Source organism: Urocampus carinirostris, chromosome 12 (genome assembly GCF_059441175.1).
Source record: "Urocampus carinirostris isolate Australia breed hairy pipefish chromosome 12, RoL_Ucar_1.0, whole genome shotgun sequence".
Classification (NCBI taxonomy): domain Eukaryota; kingdom Metazoa; phylum Chordata; class Actinopteri; order Syngnathiformes; family Syngnathidae; genus Urocampus; species Urocampus carinirostris.
The window spans coordinates 4,033,174-4,048,145 of NC_142360.1; the positions used below are offsets into that span (position 1 = coordinate 4,033,174).

At 38.9% G+C, this 14,972-nt stretch overlaps 1 protein-coding gene across 1 annotated transcript in view; it reads left to right on the top strand.

The window, feature by feature from the left end:
* Nucleotides 1-14,090, top strand: part of polrmt (polymerase (RNA) mitochondrial (DNA directed)) — a 74,245-nt gene extending 60,155 nt beyond the window's left edge. The window contains exons 19-21 of the mRNA XM_088350188.1: nt 1,059-1,150; nt 6,733-6,806; nt 12,304-14,090. Of these exons, the coding sequence (XP_088206314.1) occupies nt 1,059-1,150; nt 6,733-6,806; nt 12,304-12,353 (216 nt within the window). The 3' untranslated portion in view covers nt 12,354-14,090. The remainder of the gene's footprint in view (nt 1-1,058; nt 1,151-6,732; nt 6,807-12,303) is intronic.
* The last annotated feature ends 882 nt before the right edge of the window (nt 14,091-14,972 follow it).

Consider the following 14,972-nt stretch of genomic DNA (forward strand, 5'->3'; position numbering starts at 1 on the left):
GTTTGTTATTGCAACATCCATTGCAGCCTGGTCATCCTGGAAGGGGGGTGGCCTCCTGTGCGGTCGCTTCTCAAGGTTTCATTTACCTCATGTTGAGGTTTTTAAGTTTTTCCTTGCCCTCATGTAGGTTTTAGATCAGAGGCTGGTGTAATAATGGTCTGTGGTTGGCAATAATCGTGGTCTGTGCAGCCAGTTGAGACTCCTTGTGATTAAGGGCGTCACAAATATAGATGACTTCACATGTTTTTGAGTTTGTCCTTGCCTTCATGACGGTTTTAGATCAGGGGATGGTGTCATAATAGTCTGTGGTTTGTAATAATGAGACTCTTTGTGATTAACATGATTTGACTTTGCTTGTGATCTCTCTTTTTCTCTCACCCCTGTCTCTCTTTCACTCTCTGTGTCTCTTTTTCTCTTTTTTTCTCTTTGTCTCTCTCTGTCTTTTTACCTTATTTTGCTCTCTCTCTTACTTTTTCTTTTTCTCTCTCTCTTGCTTTCCCTTCTCTCTTTCTCTGCTTCTCCTTTATCTCCACTCTTTCTCTCTTCCTATTTATCTTTGGATTTCTCTCTTTGTCTCTCTCCATCTCTCTCTTGCTTTCCTCTTCTCTCTTTCTCCCTTTATTTCTTTCTGTCTTTCTCCTTTCTCTCCTCTCTTTCTCTCTTTCTATTTTTCTTTGGATTTCTTTGTTTCTCTCTCTACCCCCTCTCTCACTGTTTCTCTTTTTATCTCTTTTGTTCTCTCTCTCTCGCTTTTCTCTCTCTCTTTCTCCCTTTCTCTCTTTCTTTGTCCCAGCCTCTATCTTTTTCGCTCCCTCTCTTTCTCTTAAATCTTTCTCTTTTTCTTTCTCTCCCATCTCCCGGTCCTGCCCTCAAGAGAATAGTTGTTCTATCTTGTGGCCCCCAGATTAAAATGAGTTTGAAGGTGCGACGCTACTTTGCGAATTTTTACTTTTTGCAGGTGGTTTTGGTCCCTGTTAACCGCAAAAAACAAGGGATATTTGTATTTATTTTGTATGCAAATTCGGAATGTTAATATGTTCCTTGGATGTTTTCTGCAGGTGTGCCGAGAGCAGTTTGTGGCGCTGCACAATCTGCCCATCCTACAGGAACTGTCCGATTTCCTCCTTCGCCAGTACTGCTCCGTTCTTGCGTAAGTAACAAACCGCTCAGGTGACATCTGACTTTTCATCCTCGTATCAGACCAATGTCAGACCAATAGCGAGGCACTCTAAATCGTGTTTCAAACGTTTTAAATCATTTGAACATTTAGTGTTATTTTAAGGTGCTGTAAAATAACCTTTTTTTAATTTAAGATGATTAGACCTAGTTTTTTGTTGCAAAAAAAATAATTATGAAATCCATCCCCAGATTTTTTTATTATTTCAAGTGTGATTCTTTTTTCGTACGTTAAGACATTTTAAACGTGTTTCAAACAAGTCATAATAATCATGCTAAAATCATATTGAAAAAGCAAAAACTCATCTAAAAACAATAGAAAATGTTGTTTCTGTAAAGTTTTATCTTTGTGTTTTGTTTTCTCATTTAAGAAAAATGAAAAATTATATTTAAAAAACAGCTCGGTGGGCTTGGGGCTAGGGCGCCCGCCCCAAGATTGGGAGGATGCTGGTTCAAGCCTCGGCCGGGTCATACCTTAGAGTTACAGCATTGTTACCCATTGCCTCCCTGCTTGGTGCATGGCATTAGGGGTTGGAGTTGGGGGGTTTGGTCACCTAATGACTCTCAACGAAATGTTGCAAGGGGGCTGGGAATCCCCTCCTCTGCATCACACTTCTAGAAAAAAGTAAAAAATGTGAATGTGTTCTTGATTCTAGCCACCTCCCACTAGGGGGATATGGCTCCGGTGTGTGTGTGTGTGTGTGTGTGTGTGTGTGTGTGTGTGTGTGTGTGTGTGTGTGTGTGTGTGTGTGTATATAAATATATATATATGATTTGTTTTTGTTTTAGAACAAAAAAAAGCAAATTAAAAAAATATTCACACTCCATATCACCAGAAAATTTTGCGTTTCTTTCTGAATGAGATCATTTCACATTTCAAGATAGTATAAAACAATATTTTTTAAACTATTATCTTTTAGGGCAGCACGGCGGCGCAGTGGTTAGCGCTTGTGCGGCACAGTTCATGTCATGGGAACCTGTTGTGGGTTCAAATCCAGCTCCAGACTTTCTGTGCGGAGTTTGTATGTTCTCCCCGTGCTTGCGTGGGTTTCCTCCGGGCACTCCGGTTTCCTCCCACATTCCAAAGACATGCATTTCAGGTGAATTGGCCGGTCCAAATTGTCCCTAGGTGTGAATGAGCGAATGAGTTGTCTGTCCCTGTGTGCCCTGCGATTGGCTGGCAACCAGTTCAGGGTGTCCCCTGCCCACTGCCCGATGATTGCTGGGATGGGCTCCAGCCCCCCGCGACCCTACTGAGGATAAGCGGTACGGCTAATGAGATGAGATGAGATATCTTATTTTTTCTCAAATAAAGCATTGCTTGATTATTAGAATTATCCTACCTAGTGGTGTATATAATCAATTTGATTTATTTTCCAAACTCAAAAAGCATAACAATTGGCTATACTAGAAAGTTTGGCTTTTTTATTTAAGCTTACACCAAACATGAAGATAAAATCTACAGGCGCTGCCCTAATTCAGTATGAGAAATTATTTTCCCCCCATTTTCCACTTATTGAAACATAAATATTTTGTTTGTTTGTTTGTACATGATTCAAATTGAATCGTTTCTTCCGGCGCCGTCACGAATGGCAGCCACTCCAGCAGCTCCCGTGTTATTTTAGATTGTTCTCGATTGTTTGTTCTCAGCTCAGGGATGCTGCTGGAAATGTGAATTTCCTTTCGGGGATGAACAAAGTATCTATCTATCTATCTATCTATCTATCTATCTATCTATCTATCTATCTATCTATCTATCTATCTATCTATCTATCTATCTATCTATCTATCTATCTATCTATCTATCTATCTATCTATCTATCTATCTATCTATCTATCTATCTATCTATCTATCTATCTAATTACGAACGAGAGCTATATTTTGTATGTTTAAGGTTTATATATTTGTATAAGTAACCTGTATTGTTATGTACTAAAAAATAAACATTTCAGAAAATAATATGCTGTATCAATAAGATAAATAAAGTTAAGTTTAACTTTTGGAAGATGAGGTTAAAGAGTTAGACGACTTCCTCCTCCGTGGTAAAAAGTGGATGAAAATAAAGGGATCCAACCTTTTTCTCAACCGCATCAAGCTTTCTTATTCCACTTTCATTTCAAAAGAAACGGCTCGCCTCTTCTTTACACCTTACAACAACAGTATTGGATGGATGCAAGAGATATTAAACAATAAAAATATCAAAGTTCTTAGTGCGCTGAAGATACCGTATAGAATGTTTACACATAAACTAGTAACTCGAATGTTCGTAAGTAGGGGAGCGTCTGTATTGGACCAAGGGGAAAAAAAATACTTTTTTAATCTGCCAATAGGGTACTATTATTTGTTTGTGTTTGTGTTGTTTTGCAGTGCTCTGTGGTAGATTCCTCTCATTTTAGGCATTTTACTATATCTATTGTAGTTCAATAAAAAAACTCTTAAACTGAAAAAATATCTACCTTCAATATCACAAAATCTTGCTCATTTTAAGGATCATTTTTCCTTAATTTACAAACACAAAATAAAAATATAGTTTTACAAACGTGTTTAAAATTACTTAAAGCTGTGGCAAAATGTTCTGCCATTGTGGGAATATATATATACATATATATATATATATATATATATATATTTAGTTTAGCTCCTTCAGACCATTACCGTGTTTTCCGCACTATATGGCGCACCATGTTATAAGGCGCACCTTCAATGAATGATATATTTTAAAACTTATGCCATACATAAGACGCACCCCATTATAAGGCGCTATAAGTGCATGCTGGTTTAAGATCAGGTAATTGTGCAATTTTGTAATTGTAATCCTGTGCAGTCCTTCGAGACATTTTTGGGATTAAGGGCTATTTACGGTAAATAAATGTGACGACTTGACTACAGTAGAGAATGTAGTTACGTTATGCAACCTCTAGATGTTGCCACGCTCAAGGGAATGTCAACAAAACATTCAAAAAGGTCAAACTTTATTAACAAACAAGCTTTCCACAACTCCATTCACTCCCAAAATAAATAAACAGCCGTTTTATTATTTTCTCTGAGGTAAAGCATTTTCGTGACACAACATCTTTGAACAACATCGACATATCATTTTATTTTTTGTCCATTTAGTCAACACGCAAAGAAAAAAACGTCTGATACTGTTATTTTAAATGAAACGTTAGTGCAATCGCAATAAAGTGACACTCGTAATGTGCAAAACAACGAGTGCAAAACAATAACAATAAAGCAATAACATAATAACTGTAAAATGTAAAACGTAAACACACAAAAGAAAAACAAAGATCACTCTATAAGCTCCTCATCGACGAATCCCTCGAATTCTTCTTCTGCTGTGTTCGAATTGACCATGTCTCAGTGAATGGGCCATCCAACACGTCCGGTGTTTTTGTGCCAGCGCTGTTGCCTTCATACGTATAGTTATCGTACTGACACTTCTGCTTGCCGCTCTTTGTTGAACAACCCACTGTTCAAGTGTCTCCTCTAACTCTGGCCATCTTGCTTTATTGCCACGGAAACTTTGTTGAGTTTTCCTTACTTGGCGGAGCTTATCTTCATCCTTTCTCCACTTCCGTACCATCGATTCATTTAAGTTTAACTCTCTCGCTGCCGCTCTATTGCCGTGTTGTGCTGCGTGACTGATCGCTTTGAGTTTAAACTCGGCGTTGTACGCGTGTCTCTTAACAGGAGCCATTTTTTTTATACAAATGCACGTATGAAAGAGAATCTCGCTCTCTCTCTCTCTCTCTCTCTCTCTCTCTCTCTCTCTCTCTCTCTCTCTCTCTCTCTCTCTCTCTCTCTCTCTCTCTCTCTCTCTCTCTCAAACGTGACATTCTGAATAATTCTGCGTTTGTTTAAGGTAAATTGTGCTTTACATCTTCACCAGTCATAACCCTGGATTCAGACAAATACTGTATTTGTTGAATATGAATTAAGCAGTTTAATGGGATAGCCATTTTGCCACTTAGTAAACAAATACAACACGAGCCCCGGCAACTACCAATCGTTTAATATTTCCCAGTATGCACAGCGCGAAAAATGGAGTCGGCGGCTGTTTCTCGTAGTTGCGAGACCTTGCGAATTTAATATTGAGCCATATATAAGGCGCACTGTGTTATAAGGCGCATGGTCAGCTTTTGAAAAAAAATAAGACTTTTAGGTGCGCCTTATAGTGCGGAAAATACGGTAATTCAATTTGTTAAAAAAAATCCTCTGTTATTGTCTTGGAACACATCCCCATCAAAAATGAGGGTTTTTTTCGCCCTGCTTAATTTTACAGCTTTTAGTCGGTCGGTTTCTCCTCATCTCTCCGTTTTTCTATGAGATAATTAGACATTGTATCCTTTGACTGGAGCCTGCACACTCTCATCACAAAGTTCTTCTTCCATGAAAACTTTTTCTATTTTCCTCCATGTGTCACAATCTTCATCTAAGACGATTTGTGTCCTCGCTTCCATTTCTCTGAAGCGCTTTTTCTTTTACTATGTTCAAAAATAGTCTGAATCTGCACCACACCATTCTCACCTTTTAAGCCCTGACCCATTTTCTTGCCTGCTATTATGTTTTACAGGGTTCGTGCTTGAAATCCTTGAAAATGCTTGAATTTTAGTGTTGTGTTTTCAAGTGTTGAAAAAATGATTGAATTTTGGGTAAAATGCTTAATATTACTGCCATGTTTCTCAACAAGTCTCCTCAAAAATAAGGGTCACACTGCTCTCTATTGGCTTCACTTTGCCGTTGCATTTCTTCTTATCTCGTGATTACGGCAGCTGGCATTAGTTTGTATGGCATTGTACTATGAAACGTCATTAGGGGGCAGGTGCATGCTACACCTAAAGAGTGCACTATGAAATGTGTATTACTGCAAGTGTTGTGGAATGTGAATAGTACCTAATAATAAGTATGTAGGCAACTGGTGAAGGACGTGGGATGACGTTGCAGGAGGTCACAAGCTGATATGCTGAGAACATTATAAAAGCCAATGTTGAACGTCTGGAACTTTGAACGTGTCGCGAATGCAATAAAGCGCGTTCCCTTTTCGCCATATCTCTTCTCTGTGTATTTTTTGGGGCGACGCCCAACTACGATCTCTCCAAAACAAGGTATCAATTACGAAAATGTATTATAGGGCTATGCAAAAAACGAAGATAGTTTGCCGGTGGTAAATTGTAACTGGAGGTACTTCCTGCCACTAAAAATGTAAGCTACATATTACCGCCATTTTACTCAACACCTATATATGGGGTAAGATTTTGTCTAAAACATATTGACACACGTATTGTTCAGGTCCACTAATATATTCGCAATTTACTAAATAAAGATCTAAAATACAGATGTCTTGATACACACAAGAATAAAAATCACATATTTGGATCGCAGATATATTTGTGAATCTGCAAAGTAAAGATTCATTCTGGATTTCTTCTTTTCATGGTACTGTAGGAATTGTAAATTGGCTTTGAAAGTCTTTTTATGCCGGCCATGAAAACGGTGTACGAACCCTGGTCTTAGCTTCTGCACTTTTTCGCTAACTTTTTGTACGTCGACAGGTCGGACCGAAAAGGCGTCAAGGCTTCGGACCAGCAGAAGCTGAAGCAGCTGCTAGGCAAAGTGCCGCGAACAGGTCAGTTGGCGCGCCGTCGCTCCAGGACATTGAACACATCATGTGGTGTTTGTCCTAATTGCTTGGGAGAACATCCAGAGAGGAGGGGAGGAGGATCATGAGCGCTTCACTGGGACTCGTTCCACATCCATTTTCTGCTTCAGTCACAAGTGGGATGAGCTGCCACTGCCTTTCGATGGGTGAAATTTGGTACGGGATTTTTTATTCCGGGGGTGGGAGGGTGGATGGGGGGGTATTATGGCCCCTAAATGAAAACCTTATTTTAAAATTGATAAAAGAAAAGACATCAATGGAATTCGAACTTGCAAGGAGAACAGGGTAGCAAGCCCAAACTTCAGATCAGAAATTCCAACCTGTTCTAAAATCCCTCCCCTGAGCACTGTCTTTTTTTCTAAATATTCTAGGTTACAAAAGCAGATATTCCCTAAAGTCATACTAGATATAGTTCCGAGGCCATATGGTAGAAAAAAAATATTTGCACGGGGGCCGGACTAGTAAATTAATGGCATAAAATGTGTTCCTTAGCTAGTCGACTGGGGGTCTTATCCGAGACTCACTATTACTGTATGAATCTTGTAAGATAGGATTATAAAATGATTATTCAGGGTTTTTTTCCTCTCAGTATTTTTTTATCCTTACTAAGATTTAATCTACTGTGGCTTGCGAAACTATTTGCCCCCCTTGAACTTTGTGACCTTTTGCCACATTTCAGACTTCAAACATAAAGATAAGAAACTGTAATTTCTTGTGAAGAATCAACAATAAGTGGGAGACAATCATGAAGTGGAACACACTTTGTTGGATATTTTAAACTTTTTCAACAAATAAAAAACGAAAAAGTGAGTGTGCAAAATGATTCGGCCCCTTTATTTTCAGTGCAGCAAACTCCGTCCAGAAGTTCAGTGAGGATCTCTGAATGATTCAATGTTCAGCTAAATGACTAACGATGATAAATGGCAAAAGGTCACAAAGTTCAAGGGAGCCAAATAGTTTTGCAAGCCACTGTATCTTAGTGTTTATTAACTATGCCTTTGTAGGAAAAATAATAATAACAATTTAAAAAAATTAAAAATAATGCAGAATCAAGCAGTCAGGAAAAGCAGAAGAGGACAAATGCAGCAGTGCGATACTCCTAGTATCCATCCATTTTCAAGTCAAATTTTGAATTGAACTAACCCTAACCCTATCAGCTGTTCCAAAAAAAATGATAAGAAATACATATTTTTTTTAAAGTTTCTTATTTTCCTCGTGCTGAGGGTTTGAGTTTTTCCTTGCCCGCATGTTGGTTTAAGATCAGGAGATGTAATCATTGTAATCCTGTGCAGTCCTTTGAGACATATTGTGACTGAGGGCATCACAAATAAATGTGAAGTGATGATACAAGTGGCAATAGACAGCCTGGCCAAAAATCCAAATTCAATTTGTTATTGATCATAAAATGATCCCTTATCAGCACTCCCCAAAAACGAAATAACTGAAAACGTTTTTTTTTTAAGTCATGGTTGACATTTATGAAAATGAGTGCTTGATAATCAACCTGCTGATTTCTTTTCCCTTCTTTCTTACTCAAAATATGATTTTTAATTGATCGTAAAGATTACATAATGATAAGCTTTAACCAATATTTCTGATGGCATGAGTGGCCTCAATTATTGATCTTTAAATTACTTATTATCTGCTATCAAAAAATAATAATAATAACACATTTGTGAAAAGTGCCGATAAATGAAAAAGGAAATGATACAGTGCAGCTGAAAAGAAAAGTTTTTTTACTTTGCATTTTTTGTCCCACCAAAATGCACATTTATATGTGCTTTATTTATTAATTTATTGTGTTTTTTTTTTTACCATTGCTTTTAATATTAGTGTGAATTCACTACTATTGATGGCTCGTGAACTAGCCCTTAGTTAAGACTAACTTGCTTGCTAACGGTTGCTATTCATCAGGCAGTTGTTTAAAGTCAATAACTGCTTTCGTCACACAGTATTCGGACCAGCGAGTACAGTGGAAAGACAAATAAGTGAATTTCTAAATGCTAAGCTAACATGAGTAAACGGGGTTCGTACGGATGCTTGAAATGCTTGAATTCTAGTGTGCTTTCGAGGATCAAAAAGTGCTTAAATTGTTGGTAAAGTGCTTGTAAATGCTTGAAATTGTTGCCTCGTTTCTCAAAAAACAGCTTTAAAATGACGCCTAAACTGCTTTCTTGTGGCTTAGCTTCACCATTGCATTTCTTCTTACCCGTGATCAACTGAATCTGGCATTAGTTCGTACTGCATTCTCCTATGATGCGTCGTCACCCCCTATGGGTCACACCCAAGAGGACAGGTGCATGTTATACCTAAACAAGGCCTTATGAAATTTGTGTTAGTGCAAGGATTACATATCAATTATAGACATTTCTTATGGTCAATGCAAAAAATTAAGATGGCGCTTCCTAGTGGTAAATTATAATGGGAAGAACTTCAATTTTACCCAACAATTATTAAATAAAGATATTCGTGATCTACTCAAGTTCTAAAAATCATATTTCTTGATAAAATACAAGATCCACACTGGATTTTTTTCCTTAAATTGTACTCAGGGTTTGTACAAATGCTTTGCATCCTGGAAAATGCTAGAATTTTATTGTGTTTTCAAGGGTCTGGAAAATCCTTGAATTTGGGTATAAAGTACTTGAAAATGCTTGAAACTGTCTTTATCGAGAAACGGCTCTTTAGGCTCGGCTCACTGAGAAGAGCCGGCTCCGAAACGGCTCCTCAGAGTTTATTCTTAGTGATATGTTTTGCACCAAATTAATTACAAATTTGTTTAAAGGGGGTATTATTTTTCTATATTATAAAAGCAATCTACAGTGAAATTTTAGCCTACTTAATTCAAACTTTCAAATTGTTACTACTAGGCAACTTTAAAGTCAAGCAACACAGAATCCCCGAAAAACAAAACAAAATGTAAAGTAAAATATTTATCTTTCAGGGCAACAACAAATAACGTGAGTTATGTAATCAAAATACTTTGCTTTTTAACATTTAATGGATCCCTTGCTCTCATATTTTTGGTTGAAAAATAAACTCCATTGCGTTTGGGACGTATTAAAATGTATTTGTCCGTGTAAAGGAGACAAAGTGAAGTTGCACAGGCATTTTTGAAGCAGAATGGCAGAATTCATGTCAGTTTATAGCAGCCCATTGACACAAAAAGATAGGAACATCTCAAAATAGAGCAATGCATGTGCTAGCAGCAAAATAGTGACTTAATTTTAATTTGACCATGAAAAAGGGGTACAAACCCTGAGAAAAGTATAATGACTGGCATGATCCACCGACATCGCGACTGTAAATTAAAAAAGGAAAGTTGACTGTGAGGCCTGCAGCTCCCAGGACAAGTTTGAATTGTTTCTCGTTAAATTACGATTTAAATTGATTGCATCTTTTTATGTTCCCGTCAACTTTTTATAAATTTCAGTCGTTGCCTGGGCCATCTCAGCGGCACCACTCCTTCCCCGTAGCGAATTATCGGAATCCGTCGTTACGTAAGACAAACATTCGATTGTACTAATTTCCACATGAGTGGCAAACTTCTGAGAATGATCAATGAACGGATTATTAATGCTTTTCCTTGTCGGCGGTTGCCATGGCGGCCGTACCTAGAAACGTTGACGTCCGTCAGATGTACACGGCCCTTCTCGATTAATCGGGGCCCTTGGCCTCTGCGCGACAGCTGGCTACGTAATCGGCTTACGTGGCCCCGTTAGGTGCGTTTGATTCCGAGACTCGTCGGATCCTTCTTTTTAATCTTCACAGTGATAGCTACTGAACCAATCAACGTTTGGACGCGCTTCGTCCGAGAGGGGAAATTGAACACAAATTAGTTACTTTTTTCCCCTTTCATTTAATTTTTTACCCCGTGTTCATCAAATACTAGGTTTACAATGAATTCAAAATACAAAACTTTAAAAAAAAACAGGCATGTCCAAAGTCCAGCTCGTGGGCCAGTAATGGCCTGTAATCAAATATGGCCCGTGGCCTCTGTCATAAAATTAATAATATGTGCCCCCTTAGTAACTTTGACCGCAGTAAAAAAATCACCAGATAATAGCAGTAGTGTTTTGGCCACCTTGGCTTTGTGTGAGAATTTTAGACCCCACCCTGTTTCTGACATGGCAACTGTAAATAAAAAAAGCAAAGTTGACTGTGAGGGTTTTATTGAAATCCAAAATAACTGCGTCTCTGTATAAATGCACCTGCACTGTGATAGTCTCAGAGGTCTGTTCAAAGCGCATAGAGCATCATGAAGAACAAGGAACACACCAGGCAGGTCCGAGATACTGTTGTGGAGAAGTTTAAAGCTGGATTTGGATACAAAAAGATTTCCCAAGGTTTAAACATCCCAAGGAGCACTGTGCAAGCAATAATATTGAAATAGAAGTATTAGACCACTGCAAATCAACCAAGATCGGGCCGTCCCCATAAACTTTCAGCTCATACAAGGAGAAAACTGAGCAGAGATGCAGCCAAGAGGCCCATGATCACTCTGGATGAACTGCAGAGGTCTACAGTTGAGGTGGAAGAATCTGTTCATAGGACAACAATCAGTCGTATACTGCACAAATCTGGCTTTTAAGGAAGAGTGGCAAGAGGGAGGCCATTTCTAAAAGATATCCATGAAAAGTGTCGTTTAAAGTTTGCTACAAGCCACCTGGGGGACACACCAAACATGTGGAAGAAGGTGCTCTGGTTAAATGAGACCAAAATCAAACTTTTTGGCAACAATGCAAGACGTTATGTCTGGCGTAAAAGCAGCACAGCTCATCACCCTCAACACACCATCCCCACAGTCAAACATGGTGGTGGCAGTATCATGGTTTGGGCCTGCTTTTCTTCAGCAGGAACAGGGAGGATGGTTAAAATTGATGGGAAGATGGATGTAGCCAAATACAGGACCATTCTGGAGGAAAACCTGAGTCCGCAAAAGACCTGAGACTTTGACGGAGATTTGTCTTCCTACAAGACAATGATCCAAAACATAAAGCAAAAGCTGCAATGGATTGGTTCACCAAAAAACACATCAAGGTGTTAGAATGGCCAAGTCAAAGTCCAGACCTCAATCCAATGGAGAATCTGCGGAAAGAACTGAAAACTGCTGTTCACAAACGCTTTCCATCAGTTTCTCGATGTGCAAAACTGAGCGACTTGCTGCTGTAATCGCAGCAAAAGGTGGCGCGACAAAGTGATAACTCAATGGGGCTGAATAATTTTGCACACCCACTTTTTTTTTTTTTTTTTTTAAAGTCTGAAATATCCAATAAAGTGTGTTCCTCTTCATGATTGTGTCCCACTTATTGTTGATTCTTCACAAGAAATTGTTTTTTTATTTTTATGTTTGAAGTCTGAAATGTGGCAAAAGGTCACAAAGTTCAAAGGGGCCAAATAGTTTCGCAAGCCACTGTATTTAAAATCACCCCTTAAATTCAAAATCAATTTCTTCTTTCCTTAGGGGACTTGGACCTGAACCAGGTGAAAGAGTCCACATACTTCTTCAGCTGAGTCTACCGGCATCAATTAGGGACCGCGCCCCACCCGTCGGGCACCCCCTGATGTGCCAATGCCGATGGGGCAGGACCCCAAGCAAGACTTGAATCAAGGAAAATCGTTAAGGGGAAAACGAGAAACGCTCTTGTGCCTCTCGAGGAGCAGTGATTGCTTTCCCCCGGCCCCCTCCCGGGCCCCCACCCCGAGTGTTGACCTCCCGTCATCTGCATCATCTTCCTGTTTCCCATTGGGCGGGTAAGAGCAATTGGTGCAGCTCACGCCGTCCGTCTAAATTTAACTTCAAAGGCTTTGTCAGGAAGGCTACACTGGAAAGGGACAAAAAATGCTATCAAGGAGACTCGAGTTGCGTAATGATCACAAAATAAAAGGCACTGATTTATTTTTACTACACAAATCTTCTTTGGAATTTTTGTGCTGGGATATAATCTCTACTCTGTTTTTTGTATTGTTATTATTATTTTAATAAAACAAATGCTGCAACTAAAAACTATTAATTGGAGGACTTTTTTTTGCCATCACGGAGTCTTGGCTTTCCCGACGCCGCATTACATCACCGGCTCGAACGAGACGAAGACTCCGGTAAAAACAGGGGTTGGAGACTACGCGCTACAATAATAGCGGAACCATTGATACACAATGCTCACTCGATATGGAGTTTCTAGCTATGTACCGGGAGAGTTAACTGTGGTCTTTGTGTTTGCTGTATACTTTCCACCGCTAACAGTTTCACCAGATGTTAACGTTAGCATAGCGCTATATCTCCTGCCCGCTGCTAAACATCAGCTTGCACTACCCCAACGGAGCTTTATCGTCGACGGCGACTTTAATCGGGCATGTTTATTGACTGTACTCCCAAATCCTTTCAATTGTGGACTCCCAAATCTACTAATTGAAATAATAACCTACATCTAAGTAATATCAAAACAAGTCATTGATATTCTATGGGGTTTTTTTTGTGTGTTGACAAATTAATCTCCAATTTGTTTTGCATATTATCATCTTTTTACTATTTTAGTACAACAAACCAGTATTAATAAAATAGATTTTTACTTTGAAAATCGTATTTGGGAATTTTTTTTTGTTGACAAAGAATCCATAATCTTTTTTGAATAAGATATTTACGTTACATTTTTTTCTTATTTTACATATATATTTTCAAGAAAATGAATCCAACAACTGACTACAATTGACAAAATAAAGGTCATTGATTTAATTTGACTTTTAAATATTTTCATATATTTTCACTCATATATTTATATCTTATACAATATGTCTCAAAAGTGGGTACACCCCTCACATTTCTGCAGAGATTCCATTATAATGTTTAATGGAACATCACTGAAGAAGCATCGCTTTAACACAATGAAAAGAAGGATGTCAACAAAGGCCATGACTAATTGGTCTGATGAGACAAAGATTAATTTATTTGGCTCAGATAATGTGAAGAATGTGTGGCGGCAACCAGGTGTGGAGTACAAACATGTTTGTGTCGTGCCTAACGTTAAGCATGGTGTTGGGAATGTCATGGGCTGCATGACTGCAACTGGAATTGGGGAGTTGCATGTCATTGTGGACTCAAGCATGTACTGTGAAATACTGGAGCAGAGAATGATCCCCTCCCTTCAGAAACTGGGTTTCAGGGCGATGTTCCTGCCTGACAATGACCCCAAATACACTTCTAAGTTGACCAAGGTTTTTCTAAAGAGGCCAAGAGTAAAGCGGATGAACTGGCCAAGCATGTCTCCAGATCTAAATCCAATAGAACATCCTCAAGCGGAAGGTGGAGAAGCACAAGATCTATCCCCTAGCTCAGTCATGTTGTTATGGAGGTGTGGAAGAACATACCTGTGGTAATTTGTGAGGCTCTGGTGAAATCCATGGCCGAAAGGAATAAAATGATTCTGCAAAATCATGCTTGGCCACACAAAATATTGAACTTCAGGAACTTTTACTTAAGGGTGTACTCACTTTTGTTACCAAGGATTTAGCTACTAATGGCTATATTTTGAGGTTTTTTTCTATAGTAAAATAAATGTACACTGCCGTATAAGATTAACACTGACTACCTTTCATTGTGTCAGAGTGATGTTTCTTCAGTGTTTTTCAAATAAACATAAAATCTGAAATGTGAGGGGTGTACTCATTTTTGTGAAATATTGTATAAACTAATTACAATATTGTAAACATTTTGATTTACTATATATCCAACATGTTATTAAGTATGCCGTGATATTTATGGTTAGAAATATATATATATATAGAAATAAATCAGGAGTTAAGTCCTTTTTGGCATGATTTTTTAATTATCTTTTTTTACTTATTTATTAGGGTCATGGGGGGGCTGGAGCCCATCCCAGCCATCTCCCGGCAGTGGGCAGGGGACACCCTTAACTGTTTGCCAGCCAATCGCAGGGCACACGGGGACAGACAACTCACTCGCTCATTCACACCTAGGGACAATTTGGACCGGCCAATTCACCTGAAATGCGTGTCTTTGGAATGTGGGAGGAAACCGGAGTGCCCGGAGGGAACCCACGCAAGCACGGGGAGAACATACAAACTCCGCACAGGAAGGCCGGTAGCTAGGTTTGAACACACGCAGGAGTTTCCCAT